General features: G+C 37.8%; 3 protein-coding genes across 5 annotated transcripts in view; all 3 read left to right on the forward strand.

The window, feature by feature from the left end:
* Nucleotides 1-2,052, forward strand: part of LOC107677068 (retinol-binding protein 2-like) — a 3,670-nt gene extending 1,618 nt beyond the window's left edge. The window contains exons 3-4 of the mRNA XM_016471854.1: nucleotides 1,203-1,304; nucleotides 1,595-2,052. Coding sequence (XP_016327340.1) covers nucleotides 1,203-1,304; nucleotides 1,595-1,648 — 156 coding nt within the window. The 3' untranslated portion in view covers nucleotides 1,649-2,052. The remainder of the gene's footprint in view (nucleotides 1-1,202; nucleotides 1,305-1,594) is intronic.
* A 6,307-nt stretch (nucleotides 2,053-8,359) lies between these two features.
* Nucleotides 8,360-18,203, forward strand: hnrnpl2 (heterogeneous nuclear ribonucleoprotein L2). Of its 3 annotated transcripts, XM_016471872.1 has the most exons (14): nucleotides 8,360-8,491; nucleotides 9,062-9,180; nucleotides 9,265-9,502; nucleotides 9,580-9,665; nucleotides 9,940-10,036; nucleotides 10,401-10,473; nucleotides 13,700-13,732; nucleotides 15,287-15,355; nucleotides 15,588-15,844; nucleotides 15,930-16,051; nucleotides 16,408-16,609; nucleotides 16,693-16,750; nucleotides 16,916-17,020; nucleotides 17,579-18,203. In XM_016471872.1, the coding sequence occupies exons 1-14, from the start codon at nucleotides 8,405-8,407 to the stop codon at nucleotides 17,635-17,637; spliced, it is 1,605 nt and encodes a 534-aa protein (XP_016327358.1). In that variant the 5' UTR covers nucleotides 8,360-8,404; the 3' UTR covers nucleotides 17,638-18,203. The 3 variants fall into 3 exon arrangements, with proteins under 3 accessions (XP_016327358.1, XP_016327359.1, XP_016327360.1); XM_016471873.1 differs by lacking the exon at nucleotides 13,700-13,732; XM_016471874.1 differs by lacking the exons at nucleotides 13,700-13,732; nucleotides 15,287-15,355.
* A 760-nt stretch (nucleotides 18,204-18,963) lies between these two features.
* LOC107677095 (coiled-coil-helix-coiled-coil-helix domain-containing protein 2-like) overlaps nucleotides 18,964-19,757 on the forward strand; it is a 6,804-nt gene continuing 6,010 nt past the window's right edge. The window contains exon 1 of the mRNA XM_016471891.1: nucleotides 18,964-19,189. Within this exon, the coding sequence (XP_016327377.1) occupies nucleotides 19,143-19,189 (47 nt within the window). The 5' untranslated portion in view covers nucleotides 18,964-19,142. The remainder of the gene's footprint in view (nucleotides 19,190-19,757) is intronic.

The raw sequence follows: 19,757 nt of genomic DNA on the forward strand, positions 1-19,757 counted from the left end.
GAACACAGTTCATGCACGTAGCTCACTTCTAACGAGCTGGTTATCTGAAACGGGTGTGTTAACTAAGCGAGACATGCACAATATGCAGAGCGGGGGGCGCGAGGACTGGAATTGAGAACCGCTGGGCTACATCATGTGTCATTCACCGGTAATAAAACTTTAAAAGTACTACAATACCAGGAAGGAAGATCGGGTTGTTGATGTTTGTCTGCCATTCTGGCTCTGTCTGCACAGCGTGCGTGAACTTGCTGATGACGTATCCTGTCTGCGCTGAACCGGGTGCGCAGAGGTATGCTAATACATACGTTGACAGGCAGGTAGGCAAGCCAATTAAAACTCTTGGACCGAGCGTTTTGATTGGACGAACATTTCTTGGTCCTACGCCTTCCACAGAATATATAAATACAGATAAATACATTTAGACCACTTAACTTAATAACTGCTATCGGGATGCGAAGAGACTTTCAACCAGCATAACAAAAAATGTTTCTGAAGACAATCACCTATTGCACCTTTAATGTGATGCATATTTGATAGTCATTCATAAATGAAGGTAAGAATTTCTGTAATATTACTTAAAAAAAAAAACTACATGTATTTTAAATAGACAATAACCAGGTTTATATAGTCATCGTCATCAGTAAAGCCAATTTATTTTAATCTCATACATTTGAACTAATTAAATATTGCTTATTCCACAGCTAGCCATATTATAACAATATTCATACTTTTAACTGAATAAATGTAATTGTTGATTTATGCTGATACTAAGCGGTCTGAATAAATGCAATTTGAAAACATTATTAATTAAATTAAAATCAAATAGATACAAGTAGTTAATAATAAACTGCCATGATTTTTTTTGTGTGTGTGCAGAAATCGGTTTCACAAACATCTTTTACATTAAGTTTATTACATTTGTTTATAAAAGTGTGTAATCCAAATGAGTGGAAATTGCAATCAAATAAAAGAAAATCTTAAATTTAGGCCTAAATATATTTGAGTGCATTGTTATGAATGATAAATGCAGTGTATTTGCTGCTTTAATGCACTTGCGGTTCTAGTTCAAATTTAAGTATAATAATAATTGGCTCTGAATGTCATGAAAGAAAATCTTATATTTTCTTTCATGACATTCCCGTACGTGGGTGGGGGTGTCCCCATCTTTTACACTGATTAAAAATTGAAATATTTATTTTCAGACCCTTGTGATATGGGATGGTGATAAACTGGTGTGTGTGCAAAAGGGAGAAAAGGAGAACCGCGGCTGGAGGCAATGGATTGAAGGAGACCTGCTTCACTTGGTAAAGAACATCCTCAGGCCACCTGTTCAAGAATAAAGGGACAAGTCAATAAATGAGGCAACAAAGGGAGAAATACATGTTTACGCTTCTGGCGAACTATGATACTTTATTATATACCACTGAATTATCATTATATAAATGTGCCATTCTATTTGCAAACGTGACACCCCAAGGTCACTGTGCATACAATACTATGGAACGTTTTGTAACAATTCCAATTCGGCACTTTTTAAGTGTATATTCATGAATATTTTAGTGTATATGCCCATGCTAACCCCCTCTCTTTTTAGGACATCTACTGTGAGGACAAACTCTGCCATCAAGTCTTCAAGAAGAAAAACTAATGCTCCATAAATAACTGGATATTCCCATCTGGGTTTGGTGTTGTGCTGTGTATATTTATTAAATCAATTTTAATGAACAGCTTCAACCAAATACACTCATTTGGTGCTCCATGTTTGAGAATTTCAGTGTAGCAAATAAAGGTTTCTGATAATCTCAATGTTAATTAATAATTAATAATAACTCCCATCAAAAGGTGTATAATGCAATTTAATGATAGGTCTGTTTTATTGAGACCAGTATATCAAAGTTCATATGATTCATATCGTTTGATTTAGCAAGAAATGGGTGTGGATGCACTATTTCGGACCAAGTCATACTATATGAATGTAAACTTGACCCTCTCAAATGTGATTTGGCTAGGCAAAGGATAATATTTGATACGGAATATAAACATATATATTTTTTAAATAGATATTTTTCAAAGAAATAGTGATGATATATTGGCATAAAAACACATATAATAATCAAAACTGAATCGAAGTGGAGTAGAAATAGTGGAGCTTTAGTTTAGTTTAGTTTCTAAAATTACTGTTTGCATTAAAAGTTATGCGGCTTATTCTGCAACATAAAATCCATCAGTGACCTTTAAACATAACATCTATCCACTTGTGACTTTTTACTAGCTTTTATTTGTCTTGGAAAAGGCGTTTGCTAACAAATGACTAAATGGGACTTCAGAGGTTCAGCCTCGCTGTGTTAATAATCGTGCTCTTGCAAACTATTCTAAGTCAAATGTTCGGGATAAATTGTTGGAAAAGTCATGTGACCTTATACTTGTATATGTTCTGCCTATTGTATTAAGGCTTCAAAATGTATAAATGTTGTGAAGGTTATCATGATGAACAAATAGGTGTAAGAATCATGTTGATCACAGAGCTTAATTTTTGCAATGATCAATGGAAAAAAAAAAACCTATTGGGATTTTGCTGAGTGAACCGGAATGGCACTGCATTCCAGGTTGGCCTACAAAAGTGTGTCATCACTGCAGCACTAACACACTTGAACAAGGTAATTAAGGTCTTCAGGATCACTTCAAAAAAAAAACTGTTGGAGGAAGTTAAACAAACAGAACGTTGGCCCTCCAGGAGCCGGACTGGACAAGGTTAGACAAATTCTTATATTCTGAAACTCTGACTCTTTGCTGCCCTTGACTGTCAAAAAGAGTTTTCTTATAGCTTTTCAAATATAAATGGGGAAGAAAGATTTTACTTGATAAAATTTTTGCATTTTACAATCTGTAGTGTAATGGGGTTTTATGTTATATAGCCTACTGTAACTCTCTATATGTAGACATGCATAGAATTAAATAAAATAGAAAGTGCTTTAAAACAACAGTGTAACCATTAGGTCCATCACCGCTCGTGCAGGTGCAAGTGTTTTGCTCAATAATAGAATGTGACATTCTTTGCTATAGCCCGGTAACGGGGCGAACGAGATGTGAGACGTGTAGATCCAAATGCAAAGCTTTATTCAGAGACATATGAAACAGGCAGGGTCAAACAATGGCAAACAGGTATATAGAGGGCAAGACAAAAGAGTATTCCATATACTGGCATGGGTCAAACGACGGCAAATGTAATCCAGAGGGCGAGGCAAACGGGTAATCCAAAAAACATGCAATAATCCAGGCAGGAGCGAACAGAGTCCGAAACGGCAAGACAAAGAGATAATCCAAGGCAGGCAATAATTCCAGGGCAGGCAGCTGACAGACAGGACGAGATAAACAGACTGGAATCAAGACACGGGTATAACAAGACTAAACTAGATTCAGAGAACTAGGACAGGGAACTGGCTCCATAAAGTGCTACCACTTGGAGAGCTATAAACGCAAACAATACTCGGCAGTTTGAGAAGGATCTGAGTGGGTGTAATATAGTGTGTGTGTGATTGACTGCAGATGAGTCCAATCAGTGCAATGTAACATGGGAAATGTAGTCCAGGGTGACGTGTAACAGTCTGTGTGATGTGAAAGTCAATATAATGAAAGGGTGACCTCTGGTGGCAATCGGACGGAAGGCCACGGACCAGATTCATGACAAGTCCGAACACAAAACCTTGTCATTTTTAGCCCCTAGAGCAAGGACACCACATGCTTAAACTGATGTGTCACCTGTTCAGCATACTGACCATCTCATGACCAAATGAAAAAAGTCAAATTAAGGGAATATATTTGTTTATTCCTTGCGAAATGACATTAAAGTCATTAATATACACTGCTGTTCAAAAGTTTGGGATCAGTAAGATGTTTAATGTGTTTTACAGAAGTCTCTTCTGTTCATCATGGCTGCATTTATTTGATTTGATTGATTTGATTTATTCTAATATTTTATTATCAATGTTGGAAACAGTTGTGCTAATATTTTTTTGGAACCTGTGATACTTTTTTCAAGATTATTTGATGAATAAATTAAAAAAGAACAGTTTTTATTTAAAATGGAAATATTTTCTAACAATATAAGTCTTTATTATCAATTTTTATCAATTCAATACATCCTTGCTTAATAAAAGCATTCATTTCTTTCAAAAAGAAATAAAAAGAAAAAGAAAATAAAAAAATTACTGACCCCAAACTTTTGAACAATAGTGTATATTATTACAAAAGATTTCTATTTTGGATAAATGCTGTTCTTTTTAACTTTTTTAATCATTAAAGAATCCTGAAAAAAAGAATCACAGGTTCCCAAAAAATATTAAGCAGCACAACTGTTTCCACTATTTAATCACAGGAATAAATTATATTTTAAAGTATATTAAAATTAAAAAAAATTATTTTAAATTGTAATAATATTTAACAATATTACTGATTTCTGATCAAATAAATGCAGCCTTGATGAGCAGGAGAGACTTCTTTAAAACACATTACAAATATTACTGATCCCAAACTTTTGTACACTGTAAAAAACAAAACAAAACAAAAAATGGAATTTTAATCTTAATTTTATGGAAAATAACTGTTTTTTTTTTTTAGGTTGTTTTATTTTATTTTAAATTGTAGTCAAAACTATGTCAAATTATCTCTAAATTAACTACTCGGCTGTTATTTTAAGTATTATGACATTAATGACAATTTTTTAAATGACATTTTTGTATACAGAAAAAATACTGTATGTTTTTACAGTATTTTTATGTTTTCTTAAATTACAAACAAACGTATGTAAAATTACAAAAATAATCTGTAAATAATACAATAACAAAACCATTAGATGATAAAACCATAAAATTTATGTAAAATCTCCAATGTTATTTTACGGTTATTTCCTGAATTATGTTCAAAGACCTTCACTGTAAAAATAAAAGATAAAAAAACGGTCAAATGACTGGCAGCACAGGGTGCCAAACAAAAACCTTAAAATTAAAGTAAAATCTCCTTATTTAATAAGTTTTTCCTCTGACTGCTGTAACTGTGTTTCTAAAGCACATTTATTATAACAAAACTTGTGAGAAAAAAATCTGATCCGATGAAGTTGGTTACTTATTGATGATGATGATGCAATCATCATGTAGTGGCCTAATTAATAACTTTATTATTTTCGATAAAACATTCATATCTAAACCTCAGTTAATTCTCAATTAGAGGTTTTGTATGAAAGAAATAAAGTCAGACTGGTTTGTAATTAGTGAAGATGCTGAGATCTAGAGAGATCTGTTAGTGTTTAATGTTCTGTTGGGGTATAAAGGGTTTCTGTTGTCTGAGTTTTGTGGGTCACCATTGTGCAGAAGAGCAGAGTTTGTGCTTTAGTCCAAGAAAAGAACAAGAAACTGATGCTTTATTTAAAGGGGTCATATGATGTGATTTCAATTTTTCCAATTTTTTGGAGTGGTACAAGCTCTTGGTGCATAAAGAATATCTGTAAAGTTGCAAAGACTAAAGTCTCAAATCCAAAGAATTATTCTTTTATATAGTTATATATATATAAAGATAAGAGTCAGCCACACCTACCTAAAACAGCTCGTTCTAACACGCCCCCACATATCTAGGTCACGATGTGGGAAGATTTGCGTAACGCCGCCCAAATGTTCACGCAAAGAAAGAAGGTGTAACTTTTATTCTCGCTGTAGTATTGTTGCCGCCGCCATGTCGTGAAGGCGCTGTGTGCTTCGTTGTGAAAGCGAAACTACTTTGTTTGGTCTTCCAAAAGAGGACACAACTAGAAATCAGTGGTTAAGTTGTATTTACAACACTGTTCCAGAACACTTCAACCCAAATATTCAGATGTGTGCAGCGCTGGCCAATCAGAGCACACCTCGCTTTTCAGACCTGTGAGCTTTATAAAAATCGACACGTTTCAGAAAGGCGGGGCATAGAGGAGAAACAGTAATGTACAGTATGTGGAAAATAATGTGTTTTTTTAACTTTAAACCGCATAAACACATTTCATTACACCAAATACACAAAATAATTATATTTTTAGCAAAATCATATGACCCCTTTAAAGGCAGTAACTGTAGTTGCTGATGCAGTGATAGTTACATTGGCTCATGTATGTGTGCTGTTGTAAGCTGGTTAACTGATAGAGATTTATATTTTACAGAGAATGTTTCTCAGTGATAATCCAAGAAATACCTGTAAAGTAACAGTGTTTTTTTGCAAAATATTTAAGAAAAGTTAGGATATAAATTAGGATATTTGACCTTAATTTTACAGTTTTTGTTTTGCAGATTCTTCTTGACTGTTTTTTTAAAGCGATCTTTAACCATTATTTCCATTAAAGGGTTAGTTCACCCAAAAATGAAAATTAGGCTGTGTTTTACTCACCCTCGAAGCATCCTAGGTGTGCATGACGTTCTTCTTTCAGACGAATCCAGTCGGAGTTATATTAAAAATTGTCCTGGCTATTCCGAGCTTTATCATTGCAGTCAGCGGGTGTTGCAGTTGAACAGTCCAACTGAACTTACATCAACTTACAAAAACTTACAAAAAATGTACGTTTTTTTTTTTTTTTAAGTAAAGGCCAGCGGCAGACAGTGAATTGATCATAGCCTATAGCCTATGTTTGATCAATTTAGCCTTCTCAAATCATCAGGACTTGCCTAAAATTTACTTTATTGCATTCCAGACGCTTTTATAGTACTTTTCACTATACCTTTTACGGGTAGCTTGAATGTAAACATTGTTATGAATTCGTTGTATTCCCATTTGTAAAATAGCCAACAAATTAATTGTTGTAGGCTAACCCGATCTCATGAAAGTCACAGTAAGTAGTCGTACACCTGCAGGCGCCACTGACTCGGACGGTTGTCGTGGTAATAAACACCGTAAACAGCAAACGTTCACGTGTCCGCACTTAATGCGCATATCCTTTATGAAAAGCATTTTAGGGGGCCTTTGGCTTTTGGGGGCCCAAGGCGGTCGCCTACCTTTGCCTAATGGGTAAGTCCGCCCCTGCCTATAAACAAACTCGCGAGACTAGCATATCTCAGAGGCGTGCGCTGCGCATACGTCCTACGTCATCCGCCAGAACTGCTTCCACGTATGACAGATACCGGAAGTGAGAGAAAAGTGTTTATTACGTTTCTTACAAAAACTAATGGATTCACTACGTGTGAGGCACGTTTTATGGATGCGCAAGCTTTATTTGACGACTTGTGGACTGTTCAACTGCAACACCCGCTGACTGCAATGATAGAGCTTGGAATAGCCAGGACAATTTTTAATATAACTCCGACTGGATTCGTCTGAGCCTCTGGGGTGAGTAAAACACAGCCTAATTTTCATTTTTGGGTGAAATAACCCTTTAATGGTTCCACTAATTTTTACTTAATTGTTTTTTTACAGTGTAAATTATATATAAAAAAACATGTAAATACAAGTTAATAATTAGTAGGGCTATCAAATTTAACCCTTTGACTGATGAGATGTATTTTATTCAATAGTTCTGTTTGATTTTGGTACTGTGTAAGTCTATATTTGACAAATAAATGATGATGGAAAAAGACCTTATATACCAGATTTGTTCTTAAGCAAATAGAATAGACTTGAAAGAAAATAACTATCTTTTGGACAATTTGTAGAGAAGAATGTTTAGTTATATTGTTGCAGTTCGATAATTCATAGATCACAAGTTTATGACTCTGTCCTAATTTATTTATTGTACTATTAGTCCTCCTGATGATATTAATTAAACACCATTTGTTATTTTTTGTAGTGTATATACAGTATATATATATATACACTACAAAAAACAAACAAACAAACCTTAAAATCAAAAAGAATTGTGTTTAATTCAGTCCTTTTTTAATCCTGCAAATGAGCAGATAAATAAAATGTAATTAAAATGTATTTATTTAGCACTATATGCGAATTTTTTAAATAAATAAACATTAGTGGTTAAACTATAACGCCTGTTTTCGTGAGAAAATGTTCGTCATCTTGGGAAAGCAACTTAAGTCGTGATCCAGACAGCAACACATTAAATATTATAATTCACTAGGATACTTCGAGAAGTTCGAGAAACTAGATTCAGAAAACTAAGCCGTGGGGCTTCCGTACTATCAACACGCTGATAGAATCTGAACCACGGATCTACATAATCTCTAATTATATCAGTGAGCTGTTCTGAGTGACAACTGTAGTGTCCAATCATTGGCCGAACGTAGAGCCACGCTTTTTTTATTGGACTACAATGGTGATTGACAGTTTCTCTTCACCAGTAATATTGACGGTTCTTGTCTTGGTGGGCGTCACCCCCGCCTGACCCATTTTCTGTAGTTTTCGTCCATTTCATTTTGTTGCGCGTGAATCGTAACGGGACAACATGGCGACGCAGACGGCCCGCTACTACAGTGAAGGCGGCAGAGCAACAAAACGCCAAAAAACGGAAAACGAGGGTGGAATGGCGACCGTAAGACAAATCTTTACTTACACACTATCTGTTATTTTATTACGGTTTTTATATGACTTAGCGTTAGTTAGCTAGCTGGCTAAAATAGCTTTAGTTAGCGAACCAGCTAACCAAACAATTGAGCTACATCACGCTGATATTTCTGCACCAGAAGGATTACAAAAACACGAATATGAAAACAGAAAATGATCATGTAGCGACTGTTTGATGTGTTAGTAAGAGATGCACGTATTTTCCACGCCACACATAAGTTATATACCGTTATTCTGATAGGCTGCTGAATGAATGGATTATGCTGCATGCAACCGTAATCACATTTGAATAGCGCGTTATTAATCACAATGAGTGGGAAAAACAACGTGCATTAGCACAACGTACATGACAATTAATACATATACATTTATAGAACTTGCTCAGTTTGTACAAAGTAAAGACAATATACACCGCATGCCATGCACAAAGTCAGTATTACACACAAATTGCAATGTTTGTATTTAGATTAATTTTTTCTTGTTATAAATTGATTGATTATGCCAGTTTACTGGACTAATGGGATGATTTATTTCATAGGAGGACTACGTTGACCCACACAAGACCCTTCCCTCTCTTGTGGTGCATGTCCGAGGTTTAGTGGACGGAGTTTTGGAAGCAGACATCGTTGAAGCCCTGCAAGAGTTTGGAACCATCAGGTAACTTGTGCTACGGTTGTGCCGTACCTTGATTCTGCCTGTAGTGAAATGCATTGAGGATCATGCATCTCCATCTTTCTGCAGTTACGTTGTACTCATGCCTAAGAAGCGTCAAGCCCTGGTTGAATATGAGGATATGAATGGGTCTTGCAATGCTGTTACTTATGCCAACGACAACCAGATCTACATCGCCGGACATCCTGCGTTTGTAAACTACTCTACCAGTCAGAAGATATCCCGGCCGGGTGACCCTGATGATTCCCGCAGTGTTAATAATGTTTTGCTATTGACAATCATGAACCCCATTTATCCCATTACCACGGTAATACCCACCTCCACTGTGGAATATCATTGATGCTTAATTAGATTTTTCACACTAATGTTCTTGTTGTTCTACAGGATGTTCTCTATACTATTTGCAACAACTGTGGTCCTGTTCAGAGAATCGTCATCTTTAGGAAGAATGGTGTCCAGGCCATGGTGGAATATCCTTTACTGCTTCAGACTGCAGAGCGAAGCTGTTTGTTAGATTCTGCCAGCTGTAATTTGTGTTCATGAGACATTGCGCTCTTGTCAGGGTTGTTTCATCTTGTCATTTGAGTCCACTTCGCATGTGGACTATGAATGTCTTACAAGCACTGTTGGAGGTTTCTGTCCAAACCGATTGACCTAAAGTATACTGCATTCCAAGAACACTTTAAATAACCTCTGTAGTCATGGCACACATGATTCCCTTTGTTTTTCTTTAATTCCTCACACATTTGATTCTGTTCAGAGCGCCCAAAGGGCCAAGGCCTCACTCAATGGGGCTGATATATACTCTGGCTGTTGCACACTAAAGATCGAGTATGCCAAGGTGAGCTTTCATCTAAATTTACTGGGTGATAATGCTAAAATAATTCAATCATTATTTTTCAGACATTTGATGATACTCTATATGCATTTTCTGAATGGCTTGAAAATGTGGTTTCAGAGGAACATTCATTTTGTAGCCAGTTAATCTTGAAGCAACAGTCAAAATCAAGTTTAAATACAAAAAAATTAATTAATGCACCAATATATAATAATAAACATACGAATACAAAATAAATGGCTCCATTTATTTACATACGTTTTTTACCCACATATTTTAAGTTAATACTCAATATTACCCATCCCTACTCAAGCTGGTAGAAAGATAATTGTTATTTCATGAATTTATTTGTTTGTTTTACTCTTAGCCAACACGCCTTAATGTGTTCAAGAATGACCAGGACACATGGGACTACACCAATCCGAACCTGAGCAGCCAAGGTACCGTTTATCTGCTCTGACATTTCTCAGCGCCCTTACTGCCACTGTGGGGGAAATAATAATATGGGTGGGATTGGGACGTCTTAGAACTGCGGCAATGAATCCGCTGTTTCACCTCCCTTGTGCTGAGTGTTAGGCATACCAACGTCTACACCGCATGTTGTGTATGTTTTCGTGACTCTCTGAGGGGAAGGTAAAGCCGTATCCCTGTGATCTTTCTAAGGCTTCCTCAGAATGTTGTCCTGCCGATATCTCACAAGCTTCCTTTTCCAGCAAAGCCTGTCACATGCCAGTAGTGTGAGGGGCAAGTGGCTTACTGGGTTAGCATCATAGAGGCAGATTATCAGTCCATGGTCTACACTAGGGGTGTCAAACTCAATTCCGGAGCCCTGTAGAGATTTGTTCCAACACTGCTCCAATACACATACCATGTAGTTTTCAAATAAGCCTGAAGGACTTGATTAGTTGGATCAGGTGTGTTTAATTAGGGTTAAATCTAAACTCTGCAGGGCTCTGGAGTTTGACACCTGGTCTACCCCGACACCTTTTACGGTCAACATGAAACTGTTTGCAACCCATTTTACTTTTCCAGGTGAAGTTATATTAAAGAAGAGAAAACTGCAGGGGGGATTCTTGATTTTGTCTATTGGTAATTTATTAGACCCTTATAAATGTGCTTGATGATGTCACTCGAAACAGAAAGTCATTATTCTTTGGAATAACATGCATTGATTATTTGACCACAAAACGATGGGTAACATGTATTAAAAGTAAATGGGGGCAATTATGATTTCATGTTGACTTTTAGGATCTCATGATTTTTTTCCAAAGGTATTCATGGCCACCAACGGTGTGCCCAAAGAAATTCAGTTCAGTTCCACGTCCGTTCAAGATCGTTTGAATGTAATGTTCTTTGGTGCTCACTCCGGCCATTTGCTCCTCACATTCATGCAGTACATTTAGAGACCAATATGAAAGCACAGAGCTTTCCAGAATATCAAGTGCAACAACAGAACACTCAATACATCTGGACACTGGGGGACATTTCCTAGATTTCACTGAAGACACAAGTGCCTCAGACTTCCAACACTGTACCAGTCTTCAAACCACAACTGCGAGAATATTTCTCCAGAAGGACAAACACTGATTTTACTCTCTGCAAGGCATCCTGACAAACACCTGATCATGCAACATTTAGCACTCATCACCTCCTACAGAAATGACACTGCCAGCGAAGACATTGAAGGATTTGGGGTTGTCGGTGCAAGTAGTTATGGCTCCCACACCCATTCAACTTTCTCCCGTTGTTTCTTACGGGTCAAGAACAAGACACACTCCACTGTGACACATCACCTTAACCTCACTGCTAACAAGGGATGTTTTTGACACGCATCCTCAAGTGACACCACAACACAGTGCAAACAGACCTCTTCATTCATGACAAACTGCTGACGTCCACAGCCTTCTCTGAACCTGTCTGTCTTTTTCTGGGCTACGTTGTCTTTCTCTCGCCGTGCCGATCGTTACAACACAAACCCCGACACCTACAAATCGACATGCCTGACTCTTCACTTGTCAACAGCTGATGACACTAAACCACTCGAGACACCGAAGACACTGCAGACAACATTTTGACAAGCAGACGCACTGACATGCAGACAGCCGACACATCAAGTTTTTTGTTACTCAGTTAAGCACTGACATTCTTCCCTGGAGGCTGGTGTTTCAGATACACTGTTTTCCCCCAACATGTGTCCTCTTCCTCTAGTCCTTCCCTTTCACGATTCCTCCTCTCTCTTTCTGTCAATATGTGACGTTTTTCCCTTTTTTTTTTTCCAGTCGTTTGACTACTGTGTAACACCTTCCGTATAATGCAGGTTGGCTTTGTGTCTCTAGTGGAAGTACCAGTCAGTCTGAATTGGGCATAAATTGCTCCAGCTTTTCAACAACCAACAGGCATTGAAATGAGAATATGACGTCTGTGCTGGCATCAGTGGAGCATTGAAACCCGTCTGAAACAAGGAGAGTACTTGGGAAATCAGTGGAATGGACTGGTGGGGGAAAGAAATGGAAAGTTCTCAAGTGCGATATGGAGGAGGATGCCATGAAGACACTCAACGGTGGCTAATTTACGGCATGTTCTACTTGCCCCATCATTGAACCCCAACCCTTGCGTTTGTACTGTAAGTAACCCCAAGCTTCTGTTGTCTTGGAGTGATACGCTTATAGTCTAATGTTTCATGGGGGTGTATGACCAAATGTTTGACTAACTTGATCTTTTCTTCCCCAGTTGAGTTTGGTTGTTTTTTTTTTTTTTTTGGTCTTCCTCATTGGGCTACCAATTGATGTAGTTCAGCAAGGTGCATTAAAATGTATTCCTGGGCTGGGCTGTTCTTCTGTGAGCTTAGAGATGTTTTGCATGATTAGTTTACCACCGACGGGGTGCTAGTTCCCAACTGTGGCACCATTCTGTGTATTTACACTATTAACAAGATGGCCCGCTATGATACTAAAGCCCAGAATATACTTCAGTTTTATGCATTTGCTAGAGTGTGCATACAGTGTTCTGTGTAAATGTCTTCATCACTGTAATACTGTACGTGTGCATAATATTGTATGTTATGCTCTCATATGCACCTAAAATTTTTGCATTAAAAAGTTGCTCCACAAGGTGGCAACACTGCTTCGTAATTGCTAAAAAATAAAAAAATGGATGAGATGGAACAACAACCTACAGGAGACTGCAGCGACAGTGCACAGCCTCGTTGACAAGTACAAAGACGTTTGATTGGTCGTAAATTCTGGAGAGAAATCACACAGGCACTGGACGAGGATGAAACTTTACTGTGCATGTGTCAATCATCTGTTTGCGCATGCTGTCAAATGGAGTATACTTTGAAACGCTGTGTTCGGCTGTACGCATACGCTGAGCTTTCGCTTCAAAATTGAAGTATTCTTTGGGCTTTGGATCATTGATTGAGGCATGAGATAATCTCTGTACCATGTAAAAGTTTTCAAAACGGCTAATCAGTCTGCCTAATGTAAAACACAACTAGCTCACACTAAGTAAATGATCACGTTTCTAAATTTCCTGTGCTGCCCAACTAGTTAACATAAAGGTACGGTGACCTAAGCAGTTAAGATCCTGAATAGAGTAAGAAACCTGTTATGTGATTGTTCAGAAATGTCAGTGAGATTGATGTTTGCACTGTGTGTACCTGAACAGGCGCAGATGCTGATGGCAATGGGGGCAATCAAGGTGTGTGTCTGCCGTAGCCATTCTGTCCTCCCCCACCCACTCACTCCCAAACATTGTATATGATGTGCATACATTGTCACCGCGAACAAAGCAGAATTTGTTTGGGGCGGGTACACCCCAAAAGAAAGCCTGTATGTTTATTAGCCAGCTGACTGTGATAGACAGGTTTGTGAGTAGTAATAAATAGGTCATATTTCATAGGTCAGTCTCACAATACCTGACGAAATGTAACATTTCACCCCAAAATCAAAAGAAAGAAAAAAACAAATTTTTAAGAAGAATAAGAACCCTGTAATTATCATTCATATAAAAGCCCCACCTCAATTAAAAGTCTCATTACTGCAGTTTAAAAATATTTGAACTGTAAAATATTTATATCCAATTGCAGTATTTTATCTTGTAATGCATTAAAAATTCACTTGTTAGGTTGTGTTCACACTAGTTCAGTTCATTTGGTCCGGACCAAAAAGGAAAATGATACATTTGGTCCTGGTCCGCTTAGCATTGACATTGGCATTTTTGACAGCGAACCTAAAGACAGTGCATCTAAAGGCATAGTGATACGTTCACAACCTGATTGGTCGGCTTGAATGACGTATATATCGTGACGGAACTTACTGAACACCCCAATCAAAAGGTGCATTAGACTTAAAGCGGCGCTGCAGGTGTATGATATCAAAGCATCCATTAACCGATCGGTCTGCTCAGCGCCGCTTTAAGTCGAACACACCTCAATGCCGTCTGCTGGACTAAGCGCGCTCATTCTTGCGTGTACATATAATTTTATTTTCACCACCTGCAAACTCACAAATAACTAATATAAGGCACTTTACCTCCTCGTTGCTCCACGTTTGGCCTCTGCTCATTTTGTTTTGGTTACACCGCGTCGTCAAATCATATCGCATAGTGTCGCATCTTGTCATTACTTCCTGTTTTTGTTTCGTTTAGAAGTATTTGGTCCGTGTTGCGTTCATATATCATTCGAACCGCACCAGAGTTCGTTTGGAAGCGGACCGAGACCCATCTTTTCAGCGGTCTCGGTCTGCTTGTTTGGTGCGCACCAGGGTTCGGATGGCAGTGTTCGCACATGCTCAACTGAACCGCACTAACAGAGCAATTGCACCAGGGTTCGTTTTAATCGAACCAAACATGACAAGTTTGAACGCACCCTTACAGTAATAAGAACCACCGTTGATAGTGAGATAAAAAAAAAAAAAGATGTTCAGACATTAATGACAGTTTAAGGAGAAGATGTGCTTTATTTGTCATGAAAATGTTACCATACAAAATTCATTAATTTAAAGATAGGTTTCATTATCTTTGTGAGCAAAGCATTTTTGTGAGATTCACCCTAGTATTATCGGCCCTTTTTTCTGTTGTCCTATGTGTCCCCCTTCTTTGCTGAAATTAAAGCTCATGCCAATCACATTAACATTCACAAAGTCAGTGTCCTGTCACCTCTCAGCGAACTCATCTTTCACTCTCTCTCCCCCCCTCTCTTTTTGGCCCCTCCTTCTTTCCTTTCTCTGCCTTCTTCCTTCTCTTGCCTCTCAGATATGAATGCCAACCCCAACAAGCGCCAGAGGCAGCCGGCTCTGCTGGGAGACCACCCTCCAGAGTATGGTAAGGCTTGCGGGGGCACACGCGTTAACACATTTGCCTCATTTGCTCGCAAACGGGAGTGGATGTTAAAACGACAACAAATTGGGGTGCATTGATCACAGTGGCAGCAAGATGGTGCTGTGTTGACATTAAAAGTTAAACTAAAGTGAAGGGTGTGTAAAATGCTTGTTTACCCCTAACCTGCCCACAACCCCCACCCCACGTGGTCTGTTTGTCATTTGTGGATTCTCAGGAGGTTATCACGGATACCAAGAGGAGAGCTACGGCGGCCCCTATGAAGGCCGACGGATGGGGCCGCCCATGGCTGGTCCAAGGCGTGGTGGAACCAGTCAGCGTTACGGCGGACAGTACGGCCCCCCTCCTCCGCCCCCTGGTGAATATGGCGCACATGCAGACTCACCGGTGATCATGGTCTACGGCTTGGATCCCTCAAAAATAAACGCAGACAGGGTCTTCAACATCTTCTGCCTGTATGGAAATGTGGAACGGGTATGTAGAACACCTAAATGTAAGCTGGATACTATCAAAACGCGAACAACTTTATCTAAAATCCGCTTTTCCCGTTTAAATGTAGGTGAAATTCATGAAGAGCAAGCCTGGAGCTGCTATGGTGGAGATGGGAGACTGCTATGCTGTGGATCGTGCCATCTCACATCTCAACAACAACTTCCTGTTCAATCAGAAGCTCAACGTATGGTACGTTCCAATTGCAATTGTTTTTATTTAACTATGCAGTAATGGCAGGCTGATTGCATATTTTACATAAAACAAATTAAGCTTATTAGGATTAGAATATTTTTTGGAATTTTTAAATATTTTTGTGACAATTTTTATACACATTGTTTAATCATTAAATGCATTAAAAATACTTCCATTGTGTTAAAATACAAAGTTTTGTTTATTTACATTGAGATTTTTTTTTTAATTACGGCAATAAGATTTGAATGGTATCAGAGTAAAATGCAAATTCTTTTTTAATTTCTTAATAGATAGATAGATAGTAGTTCAACTCTTTCATCTGTGTTTTTTTTTTTCTTTCTTCTTCGTGTCAGTGTGTCTAAGCAGCAGGCCATCATGCCCGGTCAGTCCTATGAGCTTGAAGACGGGAGCAGCAGCTTCAAAGACTTTCACGGGAGCAGAAATAACCGTTTCACTTCTCCAGAGCAGGCGGCAAAGAACCGCATTCAGCATCCCAGCAACGTCCTACACTTTTTCAACGCAGCACCTGAGGCTTCACCAGAAACCTTCACCAGGGTCAGTTCACATCAGAGGCAGAACCTTTCTTGTCACGTGATGTTATTTGATGTGTACGTTTACAACCTTCATCTCTTCATCAGATCTGTGAAGAACTTGATGTAAAGAGCCCTGCCAATGTCAAACCTTTTGCAGCTAAAGGTATGTGAAAATGTGCTGTCTTTAACTGAGGCATTGCAAATAACAGCATAGAAAGCTACGCTCAGCACAAACGAATATAAAATAGTGCACTCTATTAACTTGTAATGTAATCTATGCTCCTTCGTTGTTGTAATGTGTCCAATGCTTCTTTTCTTTAATGAAAAGGTTCCACATCGGAGAGGAGCTCGTCAGGGCTTCTGGAGTGGGAGTCTGTTAATGACGCCATGGAAGCTCTTGCTATGATGAACCATTACCAGATGAAAAACCCCAGTAAGTGATCTGTTTTTTGTTTTTTTTTGCATGAAAGGGAAATTATTTCACTGTTAAGTGCATATATCTTGATATAGGTATTTTTGTCTTTAAAAATAAGAACAAAAAAGCAAATTACAAACAATAGGACAAATACAGTTATTTAGTCAAGAGCAGTAATTTTCTGTCTTTTGTTGTGTGGTTAACATTCATGACACAGACAGAAGCATTTAAATTAGGCTGCTCTCCCTTTATGACCGAATACACAGATCTAATATATTGATTAACATCCGATTTTCACACAACTGTTTACTTTGATTTAAGAGACAACCTGCTGTGTTCACGTGAAGACTCCACATTTTGACAGCTGTGTGTATTTATCCATTCAAACACAATAAGCCACAAAAGTGGACTGAATTTGTGATCACATAATGTCAAATAGTCTATATTCAATTTTACAGGACAATTGTAATTTACAACAGTAGTATTTATATCTTTGTTCTTGCTTTGTTCCTCACTGCACCCAGCTTTAATGTTAAAAAATGTGTACTTATCCTGTTTCTTTGTTTCCCTCTGCAGATGGCCCATACCCATATACACTTAAGCTGTGCTTCTCCACTGCACAGCATGCAAACTGAACAGCATCTTGTCATCATCATCATCCCAGTCCCAGTGTCAGTGCTCACTCCATCACTTCATCTTCCTGCTACTTTATCGTCCTTAAAGGCTCATTTGTGTGAGTGGGTGTGCAGACGTGTTGAGTTAATCTTATGTTGAATGAGCCGCAGCATAAGCTGAGAGTAAAACTGACTGAACTCATTGTTTTTAATGGAAGAGAAGAGTTGAAATGCTTTTGTACCAGTATTGGGGTTTTGTTAACGGTGTTTATTTTTATTTTTATTATTGCTTACCATGATTGACTGTTAGTTCTGGACTCAGCACCTTAGTTTTAGAAATGTCACCCTGTAAAGAAGACGGCATTGTTTTTTTTTTTGTTTTTTTTGGATTGTCAAATTAAAATAGTGATAATGGGTCTCCGTTATTGCTTTTGCTAGGGAACAATTGTGACTCGTTTTTTAAAAATGTTTTACAGCAGTTTAAACTTTTTTTTTCTTTTTTTTTTTTTCCTTTCAAAAGCTGCCTGGATGTCATTGCCCAGTGTATATTTGGAATTTGGAAAATAAAATGTATTCAGTTTAATAAAGAAATAATCTGCGTATTCAAAAATGGCTACTTCCTCTTGCCGATAATTGCAGATCAAGCTTGCACATGCATTCATAGGTTTCCAAGAATCAAGAAAATATTAGACTGTTTTAAAATTGTGATTTCCAGGCTTTGAGAACTCATAGAAATGTAATTGATGTTTCTAATGTGGAGGTACATTTCTCTTGATTGTCCTGTGAATGGAGGCCCAGAAACCCAAATCATCCAATGAGATGCTTCAAATCAAATCAAATTAATAAAAAAAATTATACACTAATAGAGAAGGTCATGGAAAGGGTCAAGTATCCCGAGGTGATGAATAAATCTTGATGCAGACTCGCCAATCTAACAGTTACTTTTCTGTGTTTTTGATTTCTGTGTATAATTTGTATACTCGCAAAATAATAATACATTTTAAAAAGACTCAGTCACAGTTAAGTAAAGAAGATCCAGAATAGATATTACTAAACAAGAATTATATATTATTTACATTGCGTATAATATTGATTTTTCACATTTTAAAGTCGTTCTGATTTGTTCTCAAAATTGTATAGGTTACTTATGAGTTAAACTAAATAACGAGCAAAACTCTTAGCGCTAATACATTTTCTATTCTATTTTTTTTTTTAAATATCTTATACAAAATAAAGTTAAAATTAATATTTAAAATATAATACTAAAAGTAAGTTTCATTTGCTTACAGTTACAAACACAATGCTTTTCACACACTCTACAGTGTACACTTATTCCGGAAGTACAGCATGCGCAGGAGCGGAAGTTCAACGTTACGATGTAATGTGCTAGAAAGTTCCCCGGATAATAAGTACAGTGCGAAGGTCAGAAGCGTGCAGAAAGAGTAAATTGCAGCAAAGTCATATTAAAATAGCAGGGCTTTCAGCAAGTCTCGGATCTTTTCTGGAATTCGTCATAAAAAAGCAACATGCCCAGAGGAAGCCGAAGCAGAACTTCGAGGATGAGTCCTCCAAGGTGGGTTAGAGAGAAAGTGTGTCAGTCAGTGCTAGTCATGTGTCAGCTAACTGCTAACTTACTTAACCAACAGTTTAATTCAGCAACAAACATCTTAACCATCATTGACCGCTACAGCTTAAGAATACAAAGTCACCTAATGTCCTTTAAAGCATATTAGTTATTAGCTATTATGATGGTCATGAGCAAACGAGCCGGCGGGTAGTATTTGTTTACAATATCAAATGTATGATGTTACCTATGATTATAACCTAAAACACTTTTAATTATTCTCCGCTTAGTCCGCTCTAAAATGTTTCATTAGGTAGTATTCGGTGTAAAGCCGAGAGCATACTTGCAAGTTTCGTTTTTTCGGTTATTTAAGTGCATCATCCGGGTATTTAAAGTGCACTTTTTCGTTCTGGAATTTTCAGTGTGAAGAGATGGTCCTCACTGCAGAACACAAGATCCAAGGGGCGTGGTTAGATCCAGATCCAACTCCTCCCACCTTACATATACCTAAACCTACCCTTCTCCACCCCCTGATCCCTAAACCCACCCATCTCCACCCCTAAACCTACCACTCTCC

This window comes from Sinocyclocheilus anshuiensis, unplaced genomic scaffold (assembly GCF_001515605.1).
Source record: "Sinocyclocheilus anshuiensis isolate Anshui unplaced genomic scaffold, SAMN03320099.WGS_v1.1 scaffold24, whole genome shotgun sequence".
NCBI lineage: Eukaryota > Metazoa > Chordata > Actinopteri > Cypriniformes > Cyprinidae > Sinocyclocheilus > Sinocyclocheilus anshuiensis.